This window comes from Eptesicus fuscus, chromosome 2, assembly GCF_027574615.1.
Source record: "Eptesicus fuscus isolate TK198812 chromosome 2, DD_ASM_mEF_20220401, whole genome shotgun sequence".
NCBI lineage: Eukaryota > Metazoa > Chordata > Mammalia > Chiroptera > Vespertilionidae > Eptesicus > Eptesicus fuscus.
The window spans coordinates 75,212,802-75,226,934 of NC_072474.1; the positions used below are offsets into that span (position 1 = coordinate 75,212,802).

The 14,133-nt window shown below is 40.2% G+C and overlaps 1 protein-coding gene across 1 annotated transcript in view; it reads left to right on the forward strand.

Moving 5' to 3' along the window:
* LOC103301739 (transmembrane serine protease 11D) overlaps positions 1-13,370 on the forward strand; it is a gene marked incomplete at its 5' end in the record, with an annotated part of 32,483 nt that extends 19,113 nt beyond the window's left edge. The window contains 4 exons of the mRNA XM_028135489.2: positions 1,433-1,610; positions 5,982-6,241; positions 7,462-7,604; positions 13,209-13,370. Of these exons, the coding sequence (XP_027991290.2) occupies positions 1,433-1,610; positions 5,982-6,241; positions 7,462-7,604; positions 13,209-13,370 (743 nt within the window). The remainder of the gene's footprint in view (positions 1-1,432; positions 1,611-5,981; positions 6,242-7,461; positions 7,605-13,208) is intronic.
* Between the last annotated feature and the right edge of the window lie 763 nt (positions 13,371-14,133).

A 14,133-nucleotide genomic window follows, 5' to 3' on the forward strand; every position in this document is an offset into this window, starting at 1 on the left:
AAATTTTTAATTTTTGTCAATTACAGTTCATATTCAATATTATTTTGTACTAGTTTCAGCTGAACGTGTTTAAATAAACCTTGTTTGTGTGTGTGTGGTGAGAATGTTTAAGATATACTCTCAGCAACTTTCAAGGAATTACTTGAAAAGAAACTTGAAAAGGAATTACTTTAGATCCACAAAATGTTCTTGAGAATGACAGGATCTTAAGCATTCTCACCACACACGTAGGAAAGAGTTAACTACTAATATGTGAGGTGAGGGATGTGTTATCTTGATCTTCTTTGTTATTCAATGATGTACGTGTATATTAGCTCATCACATTGTACGCTTTAAATACACAATTACAATGATCAGTTATTCCTCAACAAAGTAAGGGGGAAATGTAGTTTCTGATTTGTTCCCTAGTATGGGTCTGAGAGTCACTATTTCTTTTCCTTTTTCAGCTTTGAGGTATAATTAAGAAATAAAATTGCAAGCTGAAATATAAACTGGACAACATCAAGTTGTCCAGTTTATATATATAGTGCAGATTCCCCTATGTAGTTAATTAACACATCCATCACCTCATATATATACCCCTTCCCCACCATTTTGTGTGAAACATTTAAGATCTACTCTCTTAGAAAATTTCTGTTATACAATACAGTCTCATCAACTATAATCACTATGTGTTACATTAGATCCTCAGACTATATTCACCTTATAGCTAAACGTCTGTACCCTTTCACCAAACTTATCTCCCCCTCGCCCCAGCTCCTGCCCTGTCCCACCCAGTCCCCCTCAGCCCCTGACAACAACTTTCTGATACCATGCAGCAGTTGTTTTTCTCTGGCTCATTGCACTTAACACAACACATTCAAGGTTCATTAATGTTGTTGCAAATGACAGGATGTTTTTCTTTTTAAGGCTAAATATTATACAATTATTCCATTTCGTGTGCGCGTGTGCGCACGCGCTACATTTTCTTAATCCATTCATCCACTGACAAACACTTAGGTTGTTTCCATATAGCATTGACATTTTTAATAGCTCCCAGAGATACCCATACTGCAAGTCACAGACAATAGTCTGAGTAGTGAGGCTACAGAGAAGATAGAAATTTCCTAATGAACCCAACAGTGACCTATCATAACCAACCCCAGCTCATGAGGAATTCCAGAGAATTTTGAAGCTGTTCCAGAATTTTAAGCGACAACACCAATTAACTTCAGAAATGTTCTCTAAAATTCAATTTAGAAGCAACAGTAGTCACATAAGTACTCTAAAAATATAGCATATTGATCATGCTTTTAGAAAGGCTAGCATGTCCTGAGAAAGAATACATAAAAGACAGAATACATAAAAGTCATAAATGATGAACTCTTGCAACATCTCCCAAAAGTAAATGAATCATGATATTCCCAGAACACTAATGCCATTTTCTCATTAGAATGTGGGGCCCATCCGAACCTAATATCATTGTCTGAAGAGAGAGTCGTGGGAGGCACAAAGGCTGAGGAAGGAGACTGGCCATGGCAAGTCAGTCTACAGCTGAATGGCGTGCACCACTGTGGCGGCATCCTGATCAGTAACACATGGATCCTGACAGCAGCTCACTGCTTCAGAAGGTGAGGCCACAGCTACCTACCCATCTGGAACAACTAGGAGAGACATATACATGAGGACTCTACCCATACCTTAAGGACTGAACATGATTAGATTGAGTCAGAAATAATTCAATGCAAAAAAAATGAGTATTTTCTTCCTATTCGTGATAGCAAAAATATTTTTTCACCTTCAGCTAGCTGATTTATTCCTGTATTTCAGGTAACTGTATATCATCATGGTAAATAGCAAAAATTTATATGTCAGAACTAGAGGCCCGGTGCATGACATTCATGCACGGGTAGGGTCCCTAGGCCTGGCTGGCAATCAGGGCCGATCTGTGGGGTAACTGGTGGGGCAATCGGGGGCCCCCCCACTGGCACCTGCCTTGGCTGGCCTGGCATCGTCTGCTCGCTGCCCGCCCCCCACTGCTGCCTGTGGAGCAACTGAAAAGGTGATCAGGGCATGGGAGGCCCCCCGCTGGCACCCACCTTGGCTGGTCTGAGGCCTGTGGGCTGGGGGCAGCTCCTGCATTGAGTGTCTTCCCCCTGGTGGTCAGTGCGCATCATAGTGACCAGTTGTTCTGCCAATCGTTCCTCCATTCAGTTGCTTTGCATATTAGGCTTTTATTATATAGGATGTTTAATTTCAATCTTAGCTACAAAACTTAGGAAATTTGGGGACTGGCAACAGATAAACCAAGATGGTGGCATAGGTAAGTACCTAAACTGCTGCCTCGCACAACAATTTCAAAACTACAACTAAAAGACAGAACAGACATCATCCAGAACCACAGGAAAGCTGGCTGAGTGGAAATTCTACAACTAGAAGGAAAGAGAAAAGCTCATGGAGAATCAGAGGAGCTGCAAAGAGCTGAGGTACGAAGACACGAGTGAAGAGAAGAAGGGCGGCTGAGTGCCTGGCTGGCTTTCTCTGGGAGGAGGGAGAAGGAAGCTCCCGACTGCACTGAACCCCAGTTGTGGGCAAAACCCCGTGGACCCAGGCTCATATGGGGGGAGTCTGGACTGTCAGGTAGAGAGAAAGGCACACAGAGACTCGAAGATTCGGGGAAGCTGCAGCGGGCAGGGGTCTGGAGGCGCACACGCACGAGTGCGTACAGAGAAGTCTGACTGCAGAAGTTGCCTCTGGCTTTCCGTAGCGGAAGGGAGTCAAAAGCCCCTGACTGCACTGAACCCAAGTTCCAAATGCACTGAACCCCAGTTCTGGGTGAGCTCCTACCGACCCACGTTCTTACGGGGCGGGGGGGGAATCTGGACTGTCAAGTGGAAACTCAGGTGAGCCGCAAAAGGCAGAGGTCTGTAGGCACATGCACAAGTGCACACAGAGAGGACTGATTGCTGACTGTGCCACTGGCTGGAGGGAACCGGAAGCTCGCAACTGCTCTGAACTCCAGTGCTGGGCGAGAATCTGGGAATCCAGATTCATTGGGGGAGAAACTGGATTGTCTGGCAGTGGGCGAAACTCGAGGGCAGCTTTCTCTCAGAAGTGCTTGCAGCAATTACTGAGGGACACTGAGACCCAGGGCCTCGGGCAGGGCTGATGGGAAGCCAATACAGTCTGCTCAGCCCTGAGACTCCGCCCCATCCAAGCTGAGCACAGAGGCTTTTGCAATTTTGCAAATCTGGTCCCATAAGTCTGTTTCCAGCACAGAAGGTCTCCTGGCGTAGACACAGCTGATACTCACAACCAATTGGCCTGGAGGTCAATTCCTCCCAGTGATACCAACAACAATCAAGACTTAATTACAACAAGGCTGTATACACAGTCCACAAAGGGGTGCACCAAGAGTGTCCACCTCAGATAAATGGGGAGGCCGACCCACTGGGCATATAGAACACCTAGCACACAAAGCTACCCTACAACTCAGGGAAGCAGTGAAAATGCAGAGACAAAGAAACATCACAAATGAAAGAAATGGAGGAAAATGAATGACTGGATATAGAATTCAAAATGACGGTTATAAGGTTTTTCAAGAATTTCCTAGAAAAGGCCGATAAATTTAGTGAGACCCTTGAGGATATGTAAAAGGACCAACTAGAAATTAAACATACACTGACTGAAATAAAAAATATTATACAGAAGTCTCTAGAGGAGGAACCAAGATGGCGGCATAGTTAAACAACTAATCTGCTGCCTCACACAACAATTTCAAAAATACAACTAAAACACAAAAACGTCTACCACCCAGAACCACGGGAAAGCTGGCTGAGTGGAAGATTTACAACTAAGAAGAGAAAGGAGCACAATCACTGAAAAGCTGAGGTACGGAGGCACGCGAATCGGGAATCGGGCCGGCGACGGGCGGCTGGGTGTGCGGCTTTTCTTCAACCTGCAGGGAGACAAGCTCCCGATCACTCTGAAATCCAGTTTCTGGGGACACTCGGGGGACCCAGACACCTACGGGGAGAAGCTGGACTCTCGGCCATCGGGTCGGAAAGTGAGATTGACTTTTTTGCAGAGGTGCGCCCAGCAATCATTGTTTACTGCGCTGGAGCGCAGGGCGCAGGGACTTGGAAAAGTGGAAAGGCAGAGACGGCTGACGGCAGCCATCGCCGTTGGCCACGCCCCAGCCTAGTGACGCCCTGAGACCCCGCCCAGCCCTGAGACCCCGCCCCGCACATTCTACAAACCCGCCCAGGCTCCACACAGCAGCTTTTGCATATAAATGGCCTGTTCTGGGGCAGCTCAACCAAATTAACTGCAGCTCCAGTCAGACTGCTCCAAAACCGCCCAAGCAAAGGAGGAGAAAACTAGCCCTTGCTGTAGCTCCTGCTGGGGGACACACAGTACACAAGGGTACACCAAGAGTGTCCACCTCAAGTAACTGGGAGGCTGACCCATTGAACCAATAGGACACCTACTACACAAAACTACCCTACCAACTTAGGGAAGCAGAGAATATGAGAAGGCAAGGAAACAGATCACAAACCAAAGAAATGGAGGAGAACAAGCGACTGGACATAGAGTTCAAAACCACGGTTATAAGGTTTTTCAAGAATTTCATGGAAAAGGCCGATAAATTCAATGAGACCCTTGAGGATATGAAAAAGGACCAACTAGAAATTAAACATACACTGACTGAGATAAAAAATATTATACAGAGACCCAAAAGCAGACTAGAGGATTGCAAGAATCAACTCAAAGATTTGGAATACAAAGAGGCCAAGGACACTCCTCCAGAGAAGCATGAAGAGAAGAGAATTCAGAAAGTTGAAGATAGTGTAAGAAGCCTCTGGGACAACTTCAAGCGAACCAACATCAGAATTATGGGGGTACCAGAAGAAGAGAGAGAGCAAGATGCTGAAAACCTATTTGAAGAAATAATGAACGAAAACTTCCCCCACCTGATGAAAGAAATAGACTTACAAGTCCAGGAAGCGCACAGAACCCCAAACAAAAGGAATCCAAAGAGGACCACACCAAGACACATCATAATTAAAATGCCAAGAGCAAAAGACAAAGAGAGAATCTTACAAGCAGCAAGAGAAAAACAGTTAGTTACCTACAAGGGAGCTCCCATACGATTATCAGCTAATTTCTCAACAGAAACCATGCAGGCCAGACGGGAGTGGCAAGAAATATTCAAAGTGATGAATAGCAGGAACCTACAACCAAGACTACTCTACCCAGCAAAGTTATCATTCAGAATTGAAGGGCAGATAAAGAGCTTCACAGATAAGAAAAAGCTAAAGGAGTTCATCACCACCAAACCAGCATTATATGAAATGCTGAAAGGTATTCTTTAAAAAGAGGAAAAAGAAGAAGAAAGATAAAAATTATGAACAACAAATACATATCTATCAACAAGTGAATCTAAAAGTCAAGTGAATTAAAAATCTGAGGAACAGAATAAACTGGTGAACTTAATAGAATCAGAGGCATAGAATGGGAGTGGATTGATAATTCTCAGGGGGAAAGGGGTGTCTATGTGGGGAGTATGGGAAGAGACTGGACAAAAATCATACACCTATGGATAAGGACAGCAGGGCGGGGGGGAGGTAAGGGCAGAGGGGGGGTAGGAACTGGGTGGTGGGGAGATATGTGGGGAAAAAGGAGAAACAATTGTAATCTGAACAATAAAGATTCATTAAAAAAATATATATTATACAGAGATCCAACAGCAGACTAGAAGATCGCCAAGAATCAAGTTAAAGATTTGAAATACAAAGAAGCAAAAAAACACTCAACCAGAAAAGAAAAAAGAATCCAAAAAGTTGAAGATAGTGTAAGAAGCCTCTGGGGCAATTTCAAGTGTACCAACATCAGAATTATGGGGGTGTCAGAAAAAGAGAGAGAGCAAGATACTGAAAACCTATTTGAAGAAATTCCCTATTCAAATCCATGATTTCTTTCTTTCTTTCTTTTTTTTTTAGCTACTCTGATCCTCGTAGATGGACTGCCACCTTTGGTATTTCCACAGCATTTCCTGTAGTGAGAAAAGCAGTAAATACTATTTTGAGCCATAACAATTATAACGCTGTAACTCATGAAAATGATATTGCAGTTGTGAAACTTGTAGAAGGTGTCACCTTTACCAAAAATATCCATAGGGTATGTCTCCCAGAGGCTACCCAGAATATATTACCTGGTTCCACTGCTTATGTAACAGGATGGGGATCACGATCATATGATGGTAAGTATTTCAGGAAAAATAAAAAAAAAATTAAAAATCTCCTGGCACTTGCTATTATGTAATCTTTTTAAATTAGGGAACACCTGAAAGATAGATTCTATAAACATAACCATACTATATTCTGATCAGCCTAAACTGATTATTTCTGATTTCCCTCAGCAAAGCAAAACAATGCCCCTATCTACTATGGAGAATTCCCAAATGCACGGGAAAATGTAAAATAAGGTGATAAAGAAACATGAGTTCTTCATAGGGAAATACAAGATAAAGTGATGAAAATGCATTAATTTTTCAATGACGCAGAGACCCCATGTTATTCAACTAGATCCCTTAGAAGAAGAAAAATAAAATAACATTTTTAAAAAGAGAATTAGGCTAGATATTATCTAAGGGTTTTAACACGCTTTAAGATATTAATAGCCACTTAAGGTATTCTGGGATGAAATAAATCCTGCCTCAAGCAAGACACTCTATGTATACATAAACATTGCTCAGATTTATTTAGTGAATGAATAAAATGGAAATAAATATGAGGGCAATATGAGGAAGCAAATAGGTCCAAGGGGGAAATAAGAGTATCACCAGCTAGGGAGTGGAAAGTTAGCATTAACAATTTTCATGGGTTTTAAGCATGTTGTAGATGTCTCTCCAGAATAACACAAATATTTAATTGTCCAGGAAAATATTTTATTGTGTTCTGATGGTTCAATGTAATTTGGTGTAGTATATAAAAATTTCTGCGAATCACAAAATGGCATTGTTTTTTGAGAGAACATCAATATAAAATAAATTAGTTCTTTAGCCTTGAAAACAAACTAGTTTCTCTTTTGTTGCTAGATTAAAGGTTATTCAACATGTAATTTTCCAATTCAAAGTCAGTCAGAAGATAACTTAAATGCTACTCATCAGTTTTAAGATGGCAGATTTATTTTTTTGCTCTTAAATTCTAAGGGGCATTACAATGAGAATGAGAGAGAGAGAGAGAGAGAGAGAGAGAGAGAGAGAGAGAGAGAGAGAGAGACTGATCTGTGTAAAAAAAGGTTATCTTTCTCTACTCATGGGTATCTTTGCTGAGAAGAGACACCTAAGTACATCTAAATAGCCTTTTTTCTGAATAAGAGATAAGGTTTAGAGTAGTTATTCCTTCCCATATTCAACATAGAGTCTTCAATTTATTTTCTTATTTTGACTCCATTTTCTTTCTGATTTATAATTAACAGGCAACCCAGTTCCAGTACTAGAACAAGGACAGGTCTACATAATAAGTAATAATGTATGTAATGCACCAACTAGTTATGATGGAGCAGTCTTGTCTTCAATGCTATGTGCTGGACGGGCTCAAGGTGGAGTGGATGCATGCCGGGTAAGTTCAAGACAATGTTATCAATGACTTCACTCAAGTTTGTAAGTTCTTACTAGCATGTGATACCGTGATAGGCAAAGAGATAAATTGTAATACACAGTCCTGGTCCTCTAAAAATGTAAGATTTAGATTTTAGAGATAAATTTTATTTTATGAGGTTGATTTGTCATGAAATACTAATTTTGAGAAGCCAGATTGCAGAGTGGTTAATCCAAGCTCAAGAACCAGACAGTCCTGAGTTTGAATTCCTTAACCTCTATAACCAATTATTTTATCAATAAAATGAGAAGAAGAAGAAGAAGAATAGTAGTAATAGTATCTAATGTTTTTACATCCTACTAAAGAGTAGATGGAGATTAAATATGTAGGGTATATACTAAGCAACCAAGAAATACCAGCTATTTTTATTGTTATTAATCTAGATCATGATCACTGGCATTAATAACTGTAATCTCAACCATTTAACCACTATGAGGGTTTAAGTAAATTAATTACTCATCTAAGGGTCAAGGACAATAATTGATTTTAAGATTAAATAACACCTCAATATCAACACCTTGAAGATAGAAAATTTATTTTAAAAGCTTAATTACTTGAGTTAAATAGCTCTCAAATTGTAATACAGCACAAATGAGAGAAAAATTTAGAACTAGCCTATAATTTTAATCAAGTATAAAAATGCAAACAATAAATATGAAATTCTCCCTTTAAGATCATTAAAATAATATTTTAATACTAAAAATTTAATTAAGTTATCTAAACAATTGATGTGGTTATATCTTTTAATAAATTTTATCGGAAATCCAATTCCATATATTAATAGCAACAACTTCTCAATATCAGAAATTACATTCCTGGAATTAAGAAAAATCAATCTGTACTGTTTTCCTGGGAACTGTATGCAGAAAAACTAGGTTTATTCTTTCCTCAAACATTACTGAGTTTTATATTTAGTGCACATGTTTTTAAAAAGTGAATAAGAAGCACTTCTTACATAACTTTTATGAAGACCCCAACCCATACACATTTTCCCCAAAATGAAACATTTTTATTGATTGTAAGTTTTGTGTAGGTGAGGGGGGTTGTTGATTAATTTTCAAGATACTGTTAATTACTCATGGCCCTTTATTCCCAGTTTAAGTGGATATGACTTTGTGGTAGATACTACTTCTTATTCCCCTAGCAGCTTATTTTTTATTGCTAGCCCTGTTACCAACAAATTCTCAACTTTCATAGTTGTTTTCCAGATAATTCACTAATCTAATAAGCAGCACACTTCTGCACTGACAATTTCAGATCTAAGAGCATTAATACAAACTGACTTAGGGACACACATGAGTATAAAAAGGTGTTATCATGCTTTACTCATGATGCACTTTACCTCCAATATAAAAATTCAGCTCTTCCCCCAAACCTAGTTGAAGCCATAACTCATCTTGAAACTTTCCTGTGTCTTCTATTCCAGGCCTCATTAATTTTCAGCTGAAATACTATAATGCATACAGTTTGTGCCTCAAGAATAAATAGCACTTTACATAAGAGCTTATGATGTTTTATTCATTTCTGTTCATTCATTCATGCAAAGAAAATATATGAATTATTTTTTGTGCATTAGACACTTGCTAACACAACAATGAGTTCCTTGCACTCAGCAGAGCAATGTCTAGAAGAAAGAACACAAGATCAAATGTCTGCATAATCGGACAGTGAAGCTGGCTAGATACAGGGAAAAATGACATGTCCTTCTTAGTTTAGTATTTGCCTGTGCATTCTTGGTAAGACATTACACAGAAAATTTTCTTATAATAGGGAAATAGCAGCAAAAAGGCAATGGTGAAAAAAGTGCTGAGAACTGGTTAACTGAAGCACAGATGCATAATCTGAAAGAGGCAATGCCTCTGGTGATTCACACACTGACCCGTCCTCCCATCTAGACCAGTAATTAAGTAGGTATGGAAGCACTAGCTACCAAGAGCAGTCAAATGAATAGCAAACTATTCTAGAAGCACACTTGGTAATAATAGCTGATTTTTATTAGTACTGACTATATGCTAGGCAGTATGTATGTTAACCTCATTTAAACACTCAAAAACGTTTACAGATGAGGAAACCTGAGGCACAAGGAGCTATTAAATAGCTTCCCGAAGGTCATGTTGCTGATTAGTGGAGGATTCAAACGCTGGCTATCTAACTCCAGAACTCACAGATTTACCCCCATCATGCAACATGTAAGACCTACATTTGTCTAAATTTGTCTCCCCAACTGGAAAGCATATGCACATATTTGTTGGTTGGTTTGTTATTATAATTGGCTGGTCTTTCATGAGGAGCATTTTACTCATTGCCATATAAATATCTTTCTGCTTATTCATCAAAAATAAAAAATTATCTTTATTGTTGAAAGTATTACAGATTTCCCCTGTTTTTCCCCATGGACCCTCTCCAACCTACTCCCACCCCTCTCCAGGCCTTCACCACACTATTGTCTGTCTCCATGGGTTATGTATATATGCATATAAGTTCTTTGGTTAATCTCTTCCCTCTTCAACCCCTTTCCCCAGAGAATCATCAGTCTGTTGCATACTTCTATGTCCCTGGATCTATTTTGTCAGTTTCTTTTGTTCATTAGATTCCAAATCTAAGTGAGATCATATGGTATTTGTCTTTATCAGACTGGCTTATTTCACTTAACATAATACTTTCCAGGTCTTACCATGCTCTCTCAAAGGCTAAGAGATCCTTCCTTTTTACAACTCCATAGTATTCTATGTTATAAACTAGAGGCCTGGTGCACAAAATTTGAGCACTTGGCGGGGGGTGTCCCTCAGCCCGGCCTGCTCCCTCTTGCAGTCCGGGAGCCCTTGGGGGATATCTGACTGATGGCTTAGGCCTGCTGCCCAGGGGGAGTGGGCCTAAGCTGGCAGTTGGACATCCTTAGTGCTGCCGTGGAGGTGGGAGAGGCTCCCACCACCGCTGCTGAGCTTACCATAGGTGAGTCTGGCTTCTAGCTGAGCGGTGCGCCCCCTGTGGGAGCACACTGATCACCAGGAGGCTTCTCCTGCATTGAGCATCTACCCCTTGGTGGTCAGTGCACGTCATAGTGACCAGTTGTTCTGCCATTCTGTCAATTTGCATATTAGCCTTTTATTATATAGGATGTACCACAGCCTTTTTAACCACTCATCTGCTGATGGGTACTTGGGCTATTTCCAGATCTTAGCTATGGTAAGTAGCCTTGCTATGAACATGGGCATGCATATATTCTTTCTGATTGGTGATTCAGATTCCATAGGACATATTCCTAGAAGTGGGATCACTGGGTCAAATGGAAGTTCCAGTTTTAATTTTTGAGGAAACTCCATACTGTTTTTCATAGTGGCTACACCAATCTGCCTTCCCATTAACTGTGTACTAGGGTTTCCTTTTCTCCACACCCTCACAGGACTAGTCATTTGTTGATTTGTTGATGGTAGACATTTAGATAGCTGTGAGGTGATATCTTATTGTTTTAATTTAGATCTCTCAGATGATTAATGATGTTGAGCATTTTTTCATATGTCTCTTGGCCATCTGTATGTCCACTTTGGAGAAGTGTCTATTTAAGTCTTTGCCCATTTTTTAATTAGATTGTTTGTCTTCCTTTGATAAGTTGTATGAGTATATATATTTTGGAGATTAACCCCTTATCAGATGTATCATTGCTAAATATGTTCTCCCATATAGTGGAATCCCCCTTATTTTCTTTTCTTTTTTTTAAGTATTACATATGTCTCCTTTTTCCCCCATTGACCTCTCCCCAGCCACCCCCATCCCCCAGCACATGCCCTCCCCCCTCCCCCCAGTGTCTGTGTCCATTGGTTATGCTTATTTGCATGTATACAAGTCCTTTGATTGATCTCTTCCCCTCCCCACTGCCTCCCCTGCCTTCCCGCTGAAGTTCGATGGTCTGTTCAATGCTTCTATGTCTCTGGCTCTATTTTTGTTCATCAGTTATATTGTTCATTAAATTCCACAAATGAGTGAGATCATGTGATATTGATCTTTCTCTGACTGGCTTATTTCATTTTGCATAATGCTCTGTAGGTCCATCCATGTTGTTGCAAATGGTAAAAGTCTCTTCTTTTTTATAGTAGTGTAGTATTCCATTGTGTAGATGTACCACAGTTTTCTAATCCACTCATCTGCTGATGGGCACTTAGGTTGTTTCCAAATCTTAGCTATTGTAAGTTGTGCTGCTATGAACATAGAGGTGCATATATCCTTTCTGATTGGTGTTTCTGATTTCTTGGGATATATTCTAGAAGTGGGATTACTGGGTCAAATGGATGTTCCATTTTTTATTTTTTGAGGAAACTCCATACTGTTTCCCACAGTGGCTGCACCAGTCTGCATTCCCACCAGCAGTGCACAAGGGTTCCTTTTTCTCTGCATCCTCTCCAGCACTTGTTGTTTGTCAATTTGTTGATGATAGCCATTCTGACAGGTGTGAGATGGTATCTCATTGTCGTTTTGAATTGCATCTCTCAGATAATCAGTGACTTTGAGCTTATTTTCATATGTCTCTCAGCTTTCTGTATGTGCACTTTCGAAAAGTATCTATTTAAGTCCCTTGCCCATTTTTTATTGGATTGTTTAATATTCCTTTTGTTAAGATGTATGAGTTCCCTATAAATTTTGGAGACTAAGCCCTTATCAGATATAACATTGGCAAATATGTTCTCCCATTCCGTGGGCTTTCTTGTTGTTTTGTTTTGTTAATGGTTTCTTTTGCTGTGCAGAAGCTTTTTATTTTGATGTAGTCTCATTTGTTTATTTTCTCCTTAGTTTCTATTGCCCTAGGAGATGTATCAGTAAAGATATTGCTACAACATATGTCTGATAAAAAATAAAAAATTTTAATGACACCATGCAGGGAGAGTACTATGAATAGAAGGATAAGTGAGACTTCTAAAAACTCATTCAACAAATGTTTTCTTAGCATCTCCTATGGACTAGGAGCATAGGATACAGCAGTGCCTGGAATAGGTAGGCCCCTTCCCCTGATGGACTTTACAGAATGACCAGAAAAGCAGACACTGAACAAATATCATGAAAATGCAAGGAGGGTTGCAGAGATGTGCAGCTGCCACAATGAGAGAAACTGATCCAGTGCGAGTAAGTTCAAACAGGCACACGAATGTGCTGGTGTAAAATAATGATGAAGCGATAAAAAAAAAAAGATACACACAAGATATGGGAACACAGGCAGTGACAAACTAATCCAGACCAAAGGAGGGAGGGGTCGTAGAGGGGAGGGAAGGCACAGGTGGTCAGGAAGGTTTCCTCAGGAAGGTAAAGCTTGTGCTGAGCAGCAGTCAACCAGGCAACTGAAGGAACCTGGGAAATGTGCTCCTCATCTTCTCACACTTGCTGAAGGAGCAATGTGTGTGCTTGGAAAAGTTTGGTGGTTTTCACATGACTTGGTATAATATCTTACCAGGAAATGTCAGGCTAACTGTGTTGTCCTAATGGATACGATTTCTTCCACTGCCATAAAAAATGAACTCCTTAATGCTTTGGAGTTGTCTTCACACTGAAATAATTATTCTGTTTCTGTTCCTTCAGGGTGACTCTGGTGGCCCACTGGTACAACGGGACACTCGGCGGCTCTGGTTCCTTGTGGGGATAGTGAGCTGGGGGGAACAATGTGGTCTGGCAGATAAGCCAGGAGTGTACACGCGCGTGACAGCCTACCGTGACTGGATAACTGAGCAAACTGGGGTCTAGTGCAATAAATGCCTCTCTGTTGCCAAGTCTGTATGCAGGTGTGCCTGTCTAAAACTCTAAGACTCTACTTTTCAACTGCAAAATAAACTGCAAGGTCCCTATTTAACACCCTTTACATAAATATGGTTTCATCAGCAACTTAATCTTTCCGTATTGCTATGGATTTCCTATTTTCCTCAAGAAAACCATATGAACATTGCACAGTACTGTGGCAGCATGCCAGGCAGAGGTGACAGATGTATTACAGATGTGGTAACTGCTGGTAGTGAGGAAAATGGGTCTTCAGGAGGAGACACTGGAGGAACGCAGACACATCTGCAGCATCAGGGGCCTCGTCTCTAAGCAGTTTCACTGAAGCTGATACGTAGGCAGAGTATCAAAACGTGCGAAAAAAGAAGTGGTGGGATAGCATTCAAGACAGAAAGAACAACATGAGGCAAGAAAAGATACTATTTATTTGAAATTTCTGCTTACTCAATATTTTATGGGTGGTATTGAGTCCTAAAATTAAATATATATAAAGTCATCATACAGTCCTACAGCAATCTTAATTATCCTGTAAGAATGTGCTCCCATAAGAGCTTACTGATGAATTTTAGGCATTTAAGATCAAAGCTAAAATATTCACTTCTCAAGTAAGACCCGAAAAATTAAAAATAATTTTCAAGACAACTTTTATTAAAGATATTCTTGATCTATGTGAAAGAGAGATTTTATTTCCTCCATAGCTAAATTTAGGAAATACATCTATACATCTTGGGTA